Source organism: Parus major, chromosome 3 (genome assembly GCF_001522545.3).
Source record: "Parus major isolate Abel chromosome 3, Parus_major1.1, whole genome shotgun sequence".
NCBI classification, from domain to species: Eukaryota; Metazoa; Chordata; class Aves; order Passeriformes; family Paridae; genus Parus; species Parus major.
Genome location: NC_031770.1, coordinates 57,119,337 through 57,136,943, shown reverse-complemented (window position 1 = coordinate 57,136,943; position 17,607 = coordinate 57,119,337). Strand labels below are relative to the sequence as shown.

General features: G+C 36.1%; 1 protein-coding gene across 5 annotated transcripts in view; it reads right to left on the bottom strand.

The window, feature by feature from the left end:
- The window catches only part of AHI1 (Abelson helper integration site 1), a 91,032-nt gene that overhangs the window by 3,140 nt on the left and 70,285 nt on the right, over window positions 1-17,607 (bottom strand). For 4 of the 5 annotated variants that reach the window (XM_015622881.3, XM_015622878.2, XM_015622876.3 and 1 more), the window contains 4 exons: window positions 16,018-16,083; window positions 13,542-13,704; window positions 12,018-12,118; window positions 1,599-1,678 (listed from right to left, as the gene is read on the bottom strand). In XM_015622881.3, the coding sequence (XP_015478367.1) occupies window positions 1,599-1,678; window positions 12,018-12,118; window positions 13,542-13,704; window positions 16,018-16,083 (410 nt within the window). Of the gene's footprint in view, window positions 1-1,598; window positions 1,679-12,017; window positions 12,119-13,541; window positions 13,705-16,017; window positions 16,155-17,607 lie in introns of those variants that run through there. The other variant, XM_015622882.3, reaches the window with a different exon arrangement.

Sequence of the window (17,607 nt, the reverse complement as noted above, 5' to 3'; positions counted from 1 at the left end):
TGCAGTGAGCAAGAAAACCAGAGTCCTGGCATGTCATGTTTTCGGTAAAGTGAGAGTTTTCAGGAAAAAAAGGCAGCCCTGTTTCTCAGCTGTTTTATTATCTGATGTGTGCTGTATAAATACCTATAAACAGAAACACTGACAGTTTTTCAAACCAGTGGCATCAGCAGTGTCAGAGGATTCTTTCCTAGCTCTCAAAATAAGGCCACAGCTTGTAGTCTTTTCTGAAAAAAAACCTGGTACATTTGGTCACTGCTGAAGAACTATGGCACGAAGCATGAATGAATGCAGGCTGGAACGTCCATGATGCTCCTGCTCCCTACACCTCAGGATGAGGGAGCACATTCCAGTGACTGCATGTAGATGTCTTCTCTTACCTTTTTAAAATGTAACTGAAGTGATTTTTGGGCTCTGTTCCTCCAGTGTGACATTTTCTCAGGATAGCCCTAGTTTCCATTAAAATGAACATGTGTATTTGGTATGAATCAAAATTCTTGAATTTTCTTAAAGTATTTGTGATTTCACATTTTAAATCTGTAGTCCCACATTTTTCAGTGGATGCCCTGGAAAGATCACTCAAAATAATTGTTTCCTGAAGTCCTACCAATGGGAGTTGAGTCATCCCAAATTTTTGGTACTGACTTCTAACAGACTGTGTTAACCGTCAGAGCAACTGTGCTTTCAAGGCATTTCCTTCCTTAATTTGTACATATATAATATGCATATATATATGCATATATATATATATATATATATATACACACACACACATATATAATATGTGCAGCTAGAATAGTTGGGTCCAAAATTCAACACTGAATTTTGTCAATGCGTAGTTGTACAGTTCACTCCTCATCATACTTGAGGGTTAAACTTTTCACTCACAATTTATTTTCAAATCTAGATACAGCTGGAGACACAAAATTTCAGATTTAAAGGCAGGTTAAAATGAGATATGTATCTGCATCTACAGCGTAATGTACAAACTATTTATATGAGGAGGGAACCAGTCTGGAAAATGATCAGTGAAATAACTTTGGTTAGGTCACAGATACAATGGCAAACATGGGAAGTATTTTCAGATATCAATTTTTGAAGCAAAAATGGTTGCAAAAGTTAAAGATATTGTGGGAGCTCCTGTTCAAAATGCTGATATCTTGTCCGATTACAACTTTCACGCATCAGAGAGCTATGACTTTTAAGAAATGCAAGTACCACCACCAAAGGTGCTGCTGGCATCTTCTTAGAATGTAAAAACCTTTTGGAATTTACATTAATTAACTTTCAGAAGGTGCAAAAATAGTTTTCAGTCAGCAGCAATAAATCCTAATACATAATTAAGGAATGCCAGTGAGCAACCACATATCCCTGAGTTTTGACTGTCATGTACGTTGTAGTCCTTGCTCTTCTGGGGATGTGCATATGTATATGAACTGTTACTTTCACATTTTGGGTGTGAAGCAGTCTCTCACTGAACACCCTAAAGCTAACTTCTTGTTTTACTTGAAAAAAAAATAACCCTTCCAACATTTCTCACAGTTTTCAAACAGCAGTTGCAGGAGTAACACTGCAAATTGTTTTAAGCATTGCTTGCTTACCGTGTTGCAGGTGAGTCACTATCTGTGTCATGTTTGGAGATAAATTTCAGGTCCTCTGACTTACTGGTGACTGGTGACATCTGTAAAAGAAACAAAAAAAGCAGGAAGGTAAAAAGATGACAGACAACAGGGCCAACACATGTGCATAGAAAACCCACCAGCTTCCTGAATAAGGAGAGAATATACCTCGTTTGAAAAAGAATGTCTATCAGCCATAAAATGTTAACTCCTATGTGGTTACAAACAAGGAAACAGTGCCCTGCTTTAAAAAAAAAAAAAAAAGCTACTTGCAAATAAAAGACAGTTTTCAGGTATGTGTAGAAACAAGAGGTTATGAATCTGCTTGAAGACAGCTTAAAACATACATTATTTTTAAAGAATTGCCATTTGTGCTACTACAACTGAAAAAGTAGAAGTCTATAAAGCCTTCTTATTGCATAGTTTTCACAAGAAAAACCTGTCTTTTTTAAGCCTGCAAGCGTCATTCAAAAGCAGTTCAAATCACTCCAAGTTACTTTGTAAATCAGAGCTAAAAGGATTTCCCAAATCTGGAAAAGTAAATTCTCTCATTTCCATAGTAATTAGAGGGTCTCTGTACAACTTGCTCCCTCTACAAACAAACCTAATTCTAACAGGTCTCAAACTTGATGAAAGAATTCCCATAAGGAAATGTGAATGTCCTTCCTGAATCTTCAGGGACAGGTTATTTTATTAGTTTAACATTATTTTTCTGCTGACTTAGAATAAACAAGATCAGGCTCCCACTGACTTACGGAATTCATACATTTACACTGCCCACAACAACTATGTTCAAATATTAGTCATTAAAATTAGTCTGCTGTAAAAACACAAGATTGCTGGATTAGTTTAGACAAAAGTCAGCCTATTAGAATACAATAATGTAGCACTGGCAGGGCTAGGAAGAAAAATCATCTACTTCACACAGAAAATCCTTGTTAATACAGTAATAAACTTGAGACTAAGTCAATGGTAAAAGTAAACACAAAAGAAGGAAATACAATACCACTGATATGAAAATACAAGGGAGTGTTGTAAAGGGAATGGCTCCAAGTAATTAATACTTCCTTCAGCATTTATGACCTTGTGGTTCCTTGCCATACACAATCATGAATTCACTCTGCTTGCAGTCAAAACAAAATCTTTTTCAGAAAATCCTGTGTGAATGATGTTGAACCATTTTTACCCACCTTTTTGAGTAAATATTAGAATCTTCTCACTGTAATAATACTATAATCAAATATGAATCATCTCAAAGAATGGTAGAGTAGAATTCACTGAAGTGCTACTACAGAAGACTGACCTCATAGAAAATAGACAAGATTTTTTACACTTTCAGACACCTAAACACAGAAAATTATCCTTGTTTTACAGATAAAAGATTAAAGTATCCACTAAATTAAGTTGCTTAACTGAAAGTTCTTATGATATTTTAAAAAGAATTCATCACATAGCCTTTCATATATTAAACCACAGCTTTTTAGTATGAGTACCAAGGAAAGCAGAGCACACAATTGGAGACATTTGAATAGCTGTTCATCTCACATGGCAACTCATGAGAATTCCTAGGTCTGTGGAGACAGACTCCCAACACTCACAATATTGTTTATAACAGCTTTCTTACTTCATTCCTACAAACTTTCAAGCCCGTTACAAAGAAGGACCTAGATACTAGATCTTTTTGAAGCAGACTAGGTAGGAACTGCCACCACCTCATTTTGTCTGTCCTTCACACTTTTCCATCCCTCAGTCTATTCCTTTACCTTTTCCCAACCTAGTGATGTAAGAAGTAGCAGTACTGAAGAAACGAGGGACCAGTGGCAAATGCAAGTAGGCAGTGCAGGAGCTGGTGAAGCAAGGGGATGAAGCATCAGGAGGAAGAAGCGGAGTCTGGCAAAACATGCAGGAGATATTTGGCAAAGGAGGTGTGGTAATACATATTGGGAACTCACTAAGGACACATCAATGTAAGGAGCAAGCCAGGGAAGGCTGCAGTATGGGGGAACTGAGGAGGCTGTTGATCTCATCTTTGTTCATTCCTAAACCTCTTGACCACTTGTTATGCATGGGCAGATCTCCCAGGAAGCTCCAAACAGCTCTGCATTATCATCACTGCCTCTGTACTAAGATGCAGTAAAGCTGGTGCTGGAGCAGGCATGGTGTGAGCCATGACACTCCTCCAGATTGCAGAGCCCAAATATTTATATAGCATTATTAGGGCAGTGTTTGATTTAAAGAAAAACATTAACATTTCAGATACTTATGTATATTTTTCTGTTCACAAGAACAAATACTGAATACAGTACAAAAAATTAGCTCATTTGTACAGCACCACTAATGGGTGCTCAATTTTGTTGCCATGATCTGATTTTCTCCCAGTTTGTGAAATATAGCCCACCAGAACAAGAGAACATTAGTCCATGTCAACTGTAGAAGCTTGGATTTTTCTCAAGGTTTTCTAAAGGTTTTTGCTTTATGATCATATAAATGAAAGCTGTAATAAAGTACATATTCTCCTTTTCTAAATGGCTTGCTTGCTTTACAGCTCTTCTGTTTTATATTTAACATTCTCTTTTGCTGCCACATAATAAGCAACCAAGGCAATATAAATAAAGGCAAAATACACAAAAGCATATCAAGTTCCTGATTCCTGCTGTAGAATCCACAGCAGTAAATCAAGCACTAAACCCTTCCTGTGCAACTTGTATGTGCAATCAGGTATTTCAGAACACACTTTCTGAAAGAACCTGGAGCAGAGGGCATCTAAAGGAAATACTGAGGACATTGTCTCATCCCAAATCTATGTTTTTGGTAGTACTTTCCTCTAGGCTGTGCAGAGTTGTCCTTAATACTGATGGTCTGCAGAGGTTCTCTGGCACACTAGTAGGTAGATGTACAGAATGGAGTGCTGCAGGAAATCTATTCAGATGATTCAAGCCATGACAGTAAATGAGTTTGCTCTATAACCTACAGAGGAACTCTCATAGAAGCTGTTTCTACAGAACTTCATCTAATTAAAAACTCATTGGATCACGGATGGCAAGAATGAACATGTCTCTGTGCCTTTTCAGACTCGTCTTTAGGACACTACACTCAGTACTAAGTCTGTATTTTGTTTTCTATTACGCAGTCCATGGATAAAAGATTCACAGCCATGTATTTAACTACCCAAAACTATGCCAATGCCTGCTGTCAAAACTGTTCTAACAAGTCAAGTTTGGGAGAAATGCAACACCACACCTCACTCATCATTTTCTTCCCTGCTATTCTGCACCCATCCACACATTTCCCCATTAAATGAACAACTGGCAGAGACCTTCACTAGCAGAATTGCATTTATTTCTTTTGCCATGATATTCCTATTTAAAATGCAGTTAACTTACAATTATTTTTTCCGCTCTTTAGGGTTTTTAAAGAACAAGCCTATCTAAATCAGACTGACCATATTCTGGCTCTTATATCTAGCAGTATTAGATTAGTTGTGAGAATCTAGCAGAACCATGGCTCTGTATACAAGACAGACATTGGCATGAATTTCTCTCTTTTACATAAGAGGGTAAAAACTGAGGTCATGGCTGAACACCAGCAAATACTGCATCACAGGAATCAAATCCACTATGTGCGTTTTTAAGGCTTAACAAAAGGAGGAGGAGTGGAGACAAGATACTTTAGATTGAAGCAGTATGGCTTAGAACACCTGTTTTCAGTCTTGACAATTTGGCCTCTGGGAATTTATATGGGATCACAGCTTTGCATTAACATTTGCATAAAAAAAGTTCAATTCTCTTCAGAAAGAGGCTATGAGGACCCAAGGAGAAAAATGGGGAAGGGAGAAGTTAGCTGGCTCCTGAGATAATATGTGTTAGTCAACAGCATTTTTGGCTCTGCTTGACCAACTCAGTGGCTCAGCCTGATTCTTCCTATGTTTAAACAGACTGGTCACCTACAGTAAATGTCTATGCATGAAATTTCAATAAAACAGGTATTAATTTGCTTATAAACCAGATACCTTCTCTTTCAATGACTCAAGTAATACTATAGACATAGGTGTAAATATTTTTTGAGACAGAACATGTAGGTACCAGCTTACAAATAAAGTAGCACCACAAATGCTTAGGAGAGAGTAATTCAACTTGCATGTGCAGCTGACACACTGGAGGGAAGGGATGCCAGAGGGACCTCAAGAAGCTTGAGAGCTGGGTCTATGCAAACCTCATGAAGTTCAATGAAGTAAAGTACAAAGCCCTATAGCTGGGTTGTGGCAATCCCAGACACACCTACGGGCTGGGCAGAGAAGTGATTGACTGCAGCCTTGTGGAGAAGGATTTGGGGGTAATGGCTGATGACAAAGTCAACATGAGCCAGCCATGTGTGCTCACAGCCCAGAAGGCCAAACAAATCCTAGGGTGTATCCAAAGGAGTGTGGCCAGCAGGTCATAGGAGGTGATTGAGCCCCTCTACTCTGCTCTTGTGAGACCCCACCTGCAATGCTGTGCTCAGTTCTGGACATGGAACTGTTAGAGCAAGTCCAGAGGAGGGTTGTGAAGTTGATTAGAGGACTGGAGCACCATCCCTACAAAGACAGGCTAAGAAAGTTTGTGCTGTTCAGCCTGGAGAAGAGAAGGTTGTGTGGAGACCTCACAACCTTTCAGTATCTGACAGGGGCCTACAGAGAAGCTGGAGAGGGACTCTTTTTCAGTGTCCTGATTTCAGGCAGGGTTAAATTTTGTCCAATAGCTGGGAGGGGCACAGCCAGGACCCAGATGTGATACATCATTGTATGTGATACATCACGTCATTGCCAGGGGTGGGGGAAAAAGGATTCTCTTGGAGACTGATTTCTTCCAGTCAGAAACTTGATGGGGGGACGCCATCAAGTTATTAATTTATTGTAGCAGGCTCCACAGAGAGCGTCTTTGGATGTGAATCACTCTCTCTTTTGTGCACTTTTGTTATTAACATTGCTGATGTTACTGTTAATTTCCTTATCTCATTGCTGTTTAAATTGTTCTTATCACAACCCAGGATCTTCACCTTTTGTGCCTCCAATTCTCAACCTCATCCTAGTACAGTGGAAAGAAGGTAGGAAGCAGGAGCAAGGGAATGATGTGTGGATTGGGAGAGCCTGATGGGGGCACTGAATTGGTGAGTACCATTCCTACAACATTACATTCCTGTAATGACAGGACAAGGAACAATGGTACAAACAGAGAGAGGGGAAATTTAAGTTACATATTAAGAGGAAATTTTTTACTGTGAGGGAGGAGAAACACTTAAACAGGTTGCCCAAGGAAGCTGTGGATGCCCCAACCCTGCCAGTGTTCAAAGCCAGGTCAGATAAAGCCTTGAGCAACCTGGTCAAGTGGGAGGCATCTCTGCCCATGACAGAGAGAGCTGGGACTAGATGACCTTTAAGGTCCATTCCAACCCCTTCACATGCTATGACTTTATCTTGAGCAGTACAAACTGCATTTTAAAGGAAAAACAGAGTACCAAGAAATAGGAAACTAAAGAACTCAAAAGCTAAAACACGTTAATGTTGGGTAAAGATTAAGAAAAATGGCCCATTCCTCATAAATGGTGCCATAGTAACATTTCCTTTAGATGAATGATTTCTTAAAGAATAATCAAAGTCATTACTACTTCAAAAGTAGAATTTGTAAAGATACATCTATTTCATAATGCTATTTAACAATTTATGTGGAAGACTACACAGTAGCTTTGCAGATTGACTCTAGAAAAGCATTGTTTCTTTCAGCCCAGATGTCAATACCTTCAGAAAGAGAGACCTGTAATCATATTAGCTAGGAATGAAGCCCAGAATTATGAACTAAACTATAATACATTCTACTAAAATTGAAAAACACTTTTTTTCGTCTGTGCTATCTCTCTGAACCTTGGAAATGAACACACTTCATGATGTGTCAAAAGTCTTCAGCTCTATTTACTGGAAGAGTTTTATTGTACTAATTCTTAGTGTTTCCCTCATCAGCTTAATCACATCTTCCTATTTCCCCCTCCTCCTCCTAAAAGATAATCAGTCTCTGAAGTGTCCCCCAGTAACCCGACAAAAGGTTGGAGAATGGAAAAAATAGAAACAGTACAAACAATAAAATAAAAGCTTTTGATGAGACTAATAGAAAAATTTCTAGCTATTATTTTTGAAATATGGAACAAGCTATCCATGCTTTTTAAATTTTTAGATTCAATAAATAAGTTTTAAGCCCACAAAATCACCCACGTGTAAACAGCTCAAGCCCAGGGAAAAAGCATCAATTGCTTGGCAGGTTAGTTTCAGACACACTGGGCTAAGTATTCATGAAGTCTGACAACAACCTCCTCTAGGGGAAGAAGAGTGAGACCATGAATTATTTATGTGAACAGTGATAATCCCTAACTTTGTTTAAATATACGTGGAATCAAGTTTTGATGACCTTTGGGTAGATTATTCAAATTGTGCAATAATAATGTGGTTCTTGCCAGTAAGCCTTTTTTTTTTTTTTCTATTTTACATCTTGGCATCATTTTCCAAAGATAAATATACCATAAAAAATACCTTCCTACACTTTTAATGGAAGTTTTAAATGTATTGTTTTGTCTATTACTACTTCCTAGTATTCTCATGTAACATGGCATTGCATATTTAATATTCAGAATCCAGTTACATGTATTTCATATGGTGAGTGGCAGGCCACTGAATTATAAAACATGTACACCAGATCTTATAGCCAGTAGAAAATTTCTGGAAAAAAGAAAAAAAGACACTCTATCGACTTTGAAACATTTCTGATTGGCCAAAATTTTGCAAAACCCACATTCTGGTTTCTAGTAGAACCCTATCTGAATTCCCATCCCTTCCACCTTCATCTTATGGAACCTGAAAACAACACATCAACTGCAGTAGCCAGATGATAAATCCATCTCTATTTCTTGGAATTCTTCACCAGTGCAGTGAGAACTTCACTCCATGAAATTTCTATTGGCAGTTTACATGCATGTTGTAATTTAAGATGATTATGACCTAATTTTGTGGCTCAGGAGTTAAGTAACTCATAAGGCAGGAAAACAAGGTTTGCATAAAATTACTATGTTATGAATGCAAAACTGATGGCAGAAAGTATTTTGAAAGAAAGTTCTTTGAACTAAAGCTTTTCAAAAAATTATTTGCAAAGATTAATATTGGATCTTAAGTATTACACCCTCTTCTAATGTTAATAATTCCATTTTACTCACTCATAAAGCTCTGACGATTAGCTAGATATGCATGTGTAATATCTACATTTGGAAAGCAATTCTTAATTAGACTATCTGGTATTCTCAGTAATTAAGACCATAGTCAGCATTTAAAGTGCCTTATTTAGTCTTGAACAGTAGCAAAATCTCACAAGTAATTACTAGGATGACTTTCACAGCAACAGTTTTGAAGTCTCAACAATGCTAAACATTTGACTAATCCTCAAAAACCCCAGAAAGAATAACAGATATAGCAGACCTAGGTATAACTAAATATTTGGGAAAATATGCTTGCATCCAAAAAACAAACAACTAAAATATTCATTTATATTTTCCTGCTCATGTCAACTAAAGTAACAACTTATTTATTTACTCAATAAATATTTTTGGATTAAAAAATAAAAGCTTTTCTTCCAAAGCAAAAAAAAAAACCAAACCAAAAACACAAACAAAAAAACCAACCAAAAAACACAGGGTTTTACAAAGTAATAGTTTTACTTATTTCCCATATAAAGGAAATTTCCCTTCATCAGGTTTTGAACTGAAAAAAAAATGAAAGGAATTGGAAGAAAAGTTGCTGTGTCACTGCTGCAAGACAGGAACTGCCATAACCGATGAGCCCCTTCAGTGGTCATCTTAGCAGTTTTGTCTCGGAAGTCTCTAGTATTGCCTAAAGCCAAAACCCTATACAGCTTTCATTCATTCTGGCAAACAGCTGAATGACAAATTGTTTCTTCTACGTAGAACTCTGCAGCTTTTGTAAACCTATTATACTTCAATGCATCCTAAGTCTTACAGAGATTTGATTCATCATTTGGTTCAACTCGCTCTCTTCCTGATGGTTTATACGGTGCTGATGTGACTTGAAATTAAAAATAATCCTCCACATTGTGTTTCCCAGTCATTCTGATGCTTTTGAAATCTCAGCCATTGCCTCAGCCTAAAACGTGTTATTAAAGCAATTAATCCCTAAGTACACACATTGAAGAGTGTCTTGTAGTAGCTGAGTTCACCAAGGTAACTAAGCATGTCATAAATAAAAATTGCCTTCTACTGACAGTAGATGTGTTCAATTCCAGCTTAATGCTCACGGATCTTGTTTAACAGCAGAAGGAAAGAAAAGTAAAAGAAAGAAGAGTGCATTGACTTCACACCAGGTACTACTTTGTATGCTCTCTCCAGTGCTCATTCTTTGCTCATTTAATCTCATATATCCCCTTATACAATTTTTTTCCAGGACCAGTTTCATAACTTTCCTCTAGACTCTGTACAATTTTGTACAGCCCTTGGCTGCTGTGCAAGATGATAAGCAATGTATTTGCTTGGTTTTGGACTGTTACTGTACATTTGATTCATTATGTCTTTCTTATGTCTGTAGGTACTACAGTAGTAGTACTACTGTAGACTACTACAAAACTCCAACTAGTTATTAAATATGTAGTTAATTTAACTCAAGGTACAAGCAGAATTCAAGTAAAGAACATTTTAATTACTTATTATTAAAACTGAGTGTTACTAAAACAAGTACTACTAGTAATACAAAAACTAGTATTAGAAAAATATGTCAACCATAGACACTTGAGAAATTCTAAGCAATCAAAATGAATCAAATGTTGCTTCTCACAAAGCTCAATAAAACATATGGGTTGCAAATGTTAGGAACAATAGCTGGTGTTCATGAAAGCATTGTGATATAGTAAATTGACTAGATTCCTACCAGATTAAAACACTAAAAAATATATGGGTAACAAAAATCAAGTCTAATAACAATAGGTATCTCAGTGCTTCTCTCTCTTCTAATCCAGGTATGAGTGAAACTGGGTGATTACAACAACATCCTCCTTGCCCCTAGCCATGTAGACAATAAATTAAACCAATCTTCAGTAATGTAATTTTTCCTACATTTATTCTAGTCTGTCTTTACAGAAGTATCTGGAAGTAGTGCACCCTTGTCTTTCCTGGACAATGGTTTGGCTAGGAATTTCTCAGCTACAAAGTGGTAAAGGATACTTCAGATTAACTACTACTACTCAGTGTAGTGATTAATTCCATTTTTCAAGTATAGTTAGGAACAAAACACTTAGTAATTCGATTTATAGCAGTTGGCTTCAGGAAGACAGCTGGCTTCAACAAGATTACCAAATGAGTAATCTGTACTCAGTAATTTATTAAATGCTACCTCTCTATATTCACCTACTAAAAACAGAAGCAGCACAAAAAAGGTCAATAGAAATAGTCTTGAATGTTTTTACCATGAACACTGCAATGTCTTTTCCAGCCTAAATAATTCTATGATGGTATACACTATGGAGCAAAGATTAGATGAATCACCTGAGAAGAATCCCTGAAAAGTTGTAACTAAGCAACACAGATTATGCTTAGAGTCTTCCAAATCAGACACAAAATGTTAGATTCAATTTTAGAAAAGTACATGGAAAAGTCAAATAATCTGAAAGAAATTTGAACAACATTTTTAAAGTAGTTGTCTTCGTACAGTTTCAGTAAATGAACAGTTGTGGAAAGTACATTTATTAAGGATACAAACATTCTGAAATAAAAATTTCTTAAATTCTAGCAGTTGTTGAATGAATTTTTATTACTTTTTTTTTTTTTTTTTCTAGAAGATATCCCATCTTTAAGACTGATGACAATCATCAATCTTACTTCACAGAAGGGGAAGATAAACATGTCAAGTTTCTAGTCCCCTGGAGAAGTGAGAGTCAATTGGCCTGCTTTGCATGTAGTAGAATCTCTAAAATTCAGGGGAAAAAAACCCCAGTCCATAAAGACCAAATGTCTGTTTTTTCTTAGACTAAAAACAGGGTCTTGTTTCTTTGTTCTTCTCTACATACTGTATATTCTGACAAACAAAAATCACAGAAACAGGAATGCTTACACAGACATAACTTGTGTAAACTTGGAGTCAATGGGGGATTTGCCACCCATTACAATGGTGGAAGTAAGCAGGATATTTAATTGCCACATCATGGAGCAACCAATTCTGCAAAAGATAAATATTAAACTTCTGTTGAAAATACACCTGCCTGCCTGGAATGAGATCTACACATAAGAATATTTTACATAAAAATCAAAAATTAACACAGTCCATGTGGCACACAAAAGACAACCTACCACTACTTACAGAATCCTTCCTTCTCAAATTATTACCTTAGCTAGTGTCAGAGAACCTTCCTCTGTTTCTGTCGGTCCTTCTAGTAGGAGAGGAGCAGAATCTGGTACTAATCCTGAAGATTGTTCTTCATATTCTTCTGAAAAGAGGAACCATAATTCGCCATTATTAGACTATGAAAGAATTTGTGAACCACCATGATATTACAATCTAGCCAAAAACAGGATATGAACAAAACCAGGTGAAAAACGTTTGAAGGCAAATGTTGTTTGAGAATTTATGAAAATTTCTCACATAAACCTTTATTTATACTAGCAAGTTTAGATTAAAATGTGATTTATATATTGGTTATTGTACAAAAGCATTCAAACATTTACCTAAGAACAAAGTCCATACATTAGGAAGCAGCTGATACTTAACAAATCTTACACATTGTTTTTGATTCAATAAAATGATCATCAACTGCAATAGCAAATTATTTAACGGAGATTTTTTTTTTTCACAGTTGGACAACTGCCTCAAAAAGTTATTTAGGTTTTTTTGTTGTTGTTTTTCAGAACATTTCTTTAAGGCTCTCACTGAAGACTCCTCCTTCAGACTTCTCTCGGGGTTACCTTGCAAGGAGGAAAGGCAGGGCAAAATGCACAGGATGTACAAGGAGAGGACAATAGGGAAGGGCATAGTAAATCTAACTTTAATTAACCTCATCAAGTGAGCACAGTGTTATGTGGAAGTGTTTTTTAGGAAAGAGGCTTAAATACTAGATTTCCCTTCAACGAAATAGGGAGGAACTAAAAAATGGGAGAAACCACCTTGAGAAATGTTGGGTTAAAATATTTCTAAATACCAGTGTAACTTATAGTTTGATAGTTTAGGAAGGCAAATGAATTTCTTGTAGTGTGCAGCCACATGCTGTGTCCACAAGCTTGAGTATTTACAACTGCCAGGACACTGAGCATCTTTACAGCAGTGGACTAAATAGGATGATTCCGACATAATTTATTCAAATTCATCTAGGCTTGTCTGTATCAGTTTAATCAAAACTGTTTTAATGAAAAGGACCTGGTATCAAGTTCAATGCTTGCTTGCAGATTTAACCATTACTGTTCTTTTAAAACTTCATACTGAAACCCAGATATTTGGGAACTGAACATTCTCCATTAGAGCAGGCGAAAAATTAAGAGTTTATACAGAAGCTAGATTTAATGGAAATTGCCTAAGAAAAACCCCAAGATGTTTGCGAAATGCTCTGATGTGTCCTAAAACACTGCCAAGCTGGGACCTGAATTAGGTGGCTTTGCGTTAGAAGAGACAAGGGACCAATCCAGCTGACAGATAATCAAGTCAGTAATAAGCTGACTTATTCCATAAGCTGAAATGCTTAACCAAGTGCAATGGTTAGCTAACTTTATACAGTTTTTGCACCACAATAAGTCATCATTATGCCACGTGTGTACTACATAAATTCCTATCTTCAGAACAATAAGCAGAACAGCATGGTAAAATCTTGGTGCATCAGTTAAACCCACACCGGTATACCAGGAAGACAGCAGTAAACTTACTTTCACCAGCCACATAATTAGCTGGAAAATAGCCTTGCTGTCCATTTGCTAGGCTGCCAAACCACCAGTTATCATTATCTTTGTATAACACTTGGATAATGTCACTGCGATGGATGGTTAGCTCATCTGATCGATGCGCTGTGTAGTCATAAAGAGCCACTACCTAAAAGAGAGATAAGAACACCACAGCTTTATCACAACCATGCCACAGAGAAAAAAGCGCAACATTCACTTCCTCTTGCAGAAAAGCAGCTGAAACCAAAGCTGCACTTTGGTAAAAGCTGAGGCTGCCTCAAGTTTTGCTAATGGGATCAGGGGTGGTGGGAAAGCAGCAGGAGAGGCAAGATAAAGGACTGTGGGATTGCAGAAATGGTTAAGAACATTCAATTCACTAAGATTAGCTTCAAAACAGCAGCTGTTAGTTTTATAAGCAATTTGCTTGTGAAGCAAAAGGGAAAAAAAACTTCATACAGTCACTTTCTCAGAATTGTTATACCACCTTCAGATCCCATTCTCTGTGTGCTCATGAAGCATATGTGTTTGAATAAATACTTCAACAGTATGACAGCTTTATCCAAGGAAAAATTTAATACAAAAAGACATTGCAAAGTTTTGCTTTGATCTCTCTGTTTTTTCTTTTTTTCTTTTCTTTTTTTCATTTATTTTGTTTTGTTTAGCAATAAGCATTTAGATATAAAATCTTATGAATATCTGCAAAAATACTTTTATATTCCATTTCACATAATAAATCTATTTTGACAGTGAAATTCAGTGCAGCTATAGTTTTATGAAAAAGAGTACTAACAGTCATCAGGAGCATGTATACTACATATAATAAACTACCAGAAGCCTGCTTTCTATCCTGAATATGAAAATAACAATTTCTTATTTATTTTCTATGCTCTATGAACAAAAATCTGTCCTAGTGAACTCTGAGCAGAAACACATGAAAGGAAAACAAATGAACTGAAAGAATAAGGGAATTACTCACTTCCCTTATCATAAGTGAAGAGCAAAATTATGACCTATTTTACACACAGAATGCTGCTTCCCTACCTACAATTTTCACCTCATATTCCTCTACAAAACTGTAAGTAGAGGTCAGAAACAAGGATCATTAGGAGCAATAGGATGGTTAACGGGATTGAAGGATACAACAAAGTTATCATGATACAGATAGGAAAAAAACTTATTTTTTATTACTCATGCATGTATTTAAATTTTTAGACTGCTGAATTCTACAGTGTTTTTTATATTTGTATTTCTGCTCTGAGCAAGATCATCTGCAAGTTTTGTCTATAAAAATATAGCCAATGACTCTTGTATTTTCATAGTTCCATGTCACCAATTAAATAGATTAAATCAGTTATGAATGGGAAAAAATGGAAGTGATTCTACCACTGTAAATTTTATGTGGCAATTTGTGAGCTGGTCAGCACCAAAGAATTAGTATCAGCATAGTTTTCAGTAGACAGGAAATTTACCTAAATATGCATAAAGTAGTCCTGAATTTACATAGAGAATTTAAACCATGAAATGTGTTTTATCATAACTCTCCTCCCTGCATTAGGAAAACTAACAGTAATTACAGGTGATGTTGAGAGTACAGAAATATGAACTGTAGAACAGAACAGAACTAAACACACTATTAAAAATTATTATAAAAACTACATTATTGAGAACCATGAACATGTCCAGTAAGATGGGTTCTAACAGTGCCCATTTCAGTTAAGTGACAATCTCATGAAAACTGTGAGGTCACTTAAGGTAAAAAAGTCCAAAACCCAAAAAGGAATGTAGGAATGCAACACTAATTACTTGGCAGAATGAAAAACAATGAGAGGCAGAGCAACAACTACTTGGTTTTGCAGTGTCTTTTGCAAGATACTTCTGGTGCAAATGTGTTTTTTTGAAAAAAATTACAAAAATTCAGTCACATGGAAACTGCCACAAACAGTTCAAACCAATCAAGCAAGGCCCACCATCTGTCTCTCCAAAATAAGAAATTAATATACCAATGCATTCTGTAATACAACTGGTTTAATAAGCATGACAATTTAAATAAAATGTGGAAATTGCCATTAAACATATGATCAGGAAAATGACCATAACAGGATATAAGAAATGCACCTCAGAACCAAAGAAAAATGTAAACCACTCACAATTACACCTAAAGCAATGGACTTCTTTTCTGGTTTGAAATTTAAAGATTTGTCAAGTCAATTTGGCTTAAAGTTCAAGCAAAAACTAAAAAACCTATATTCAAAAAAACGTTGCAAAATTGTTTTTCAATACTGATATAAATCCAGAAGTAATGCAGTTTTACAGTTATGAACCTCTTTGTAAGAACTACAAAATCTACAGTTGAAAAAAAAAATTTCCTTGGGATCACGCTAAAAAAAAGGGCATGCTTTCAAAAGCAAATACAGTATAACAGGTACAGAAGATATTGCAAAAAAAATTACATAACACTTACTGTCTCTTGCCTGGGTGGACAACTGTTTCCTCCTCCCACTCCCAATGCAGTCAGGCTGTCCTCATTCTAGAAGAATAAGTTGTTTCAAGTTTTAATATGAGGCATTTTGCTAAACTATGATTGTATTTTCATTTCTCCTGTAAGACAATAGGAATTATCTGCAACAAAATGCTTTTTTCAAAAAAGAAAAAGCAGAAGTGATGTTAAGCAACACTGAGTAATATTGGCTATTGGCTGGTAGATGTTTAGAAAAAGATACTAAATTTTTCAAGTATGTACACCACACTAAAGACACAACTGGACTGATGACTATGCAGTCCAAGCTTGTTTGCATTGCAAACACTACAGCAGATATTTAAGAAGTTGTTGGAGTGAACTTTACTTCTGAACCACTACACAAAAGATGTCACTTCCATATAATAGAGAATTTTAGGTTGGTCTTAATCACCAGTACTTTAATTCTAAATGTTCTGTCCTTACCACTTGCTCTACAGACTTTCAATGAATTCAAAAGAATAGTAGGTATATCTTGTAATAATCAGGATAAGCCTGTACCTTAAAAAATTGTATTTCTGTAAAATAATCAAATGCTTAAGCTGAAAGAAGATTTAGAATAGAAAAATTATGAAAAAATAGCGGAGGAACAACAAACTAGGGAAAAGAAAGGAAGAGCTGGAACTCTTTTCTTGGTATTACTTTATTTTTTTTTTCAATGGTCTATCTTCAGAAAAGGGAAACCAATTTCCCCTTGATTTTGTGTGCATTAAAGGAAACACACTACCATACAGAATAGAAATATTACACAATTACACACAGCAATCATAATATTTTAGAAGCATCAAATGTGTGCTTTGTGAAGTAAACATTTCCACCTCTAACAGATATACTGCATTATAACCATTCAAATCTGAAAATTTTAATCCAACATATTTAATCTCTCTCATATTTTACAGCCATTCCTTTATATATCTTTTACACTAACTTTTTCCTCTTCTGCTTTTAAAAAATATATCTAAAGTGTATTGTTCTTTTTATTTTCGATGTTTTAGGGTTCTTTTACTTTTTATTATGGTGGTCCAAGGAACATCATTACAAATTACAGGAAAAATCCTTACAAATCCTCGGAAGAATAAATGCCATTCTTGAGAACAGGGATTCTTGCCCTCAGTGTTGTTTTCATAATTTAGCTGGGCTTATCCCATATGGGAAAGAAATCACTGACTATGTGAACTCTATCCAGTCTCCAGATTGTTTTGGTACTGCCACAGTAGTTACAGACACACACAGCAGTTAGAGATGAACTCAGTGTAAAAGCGAACACTTGCACTCAGTTCTTATCATCTACCAGAACATCTAAGCCTACCACCTAAAGAGTTCTGAATAATTATGTACATGCACAGAAGGAAAAAAAAAAAAAAGTGTAACTGCCTGATTTGATAAACAAATTTTGAACAAAGACTGGTGGAGCCACAGTTCAGAGTATGCTGCTTGTTCAGTGGTCTACTGGTAGTCAGCACTGCTGTTCAGGTTTCAGCTAATTCTCATTTTCCATTCTCAAGGTTAAGAGAACTGTGCAGGCAATGTGCTTAG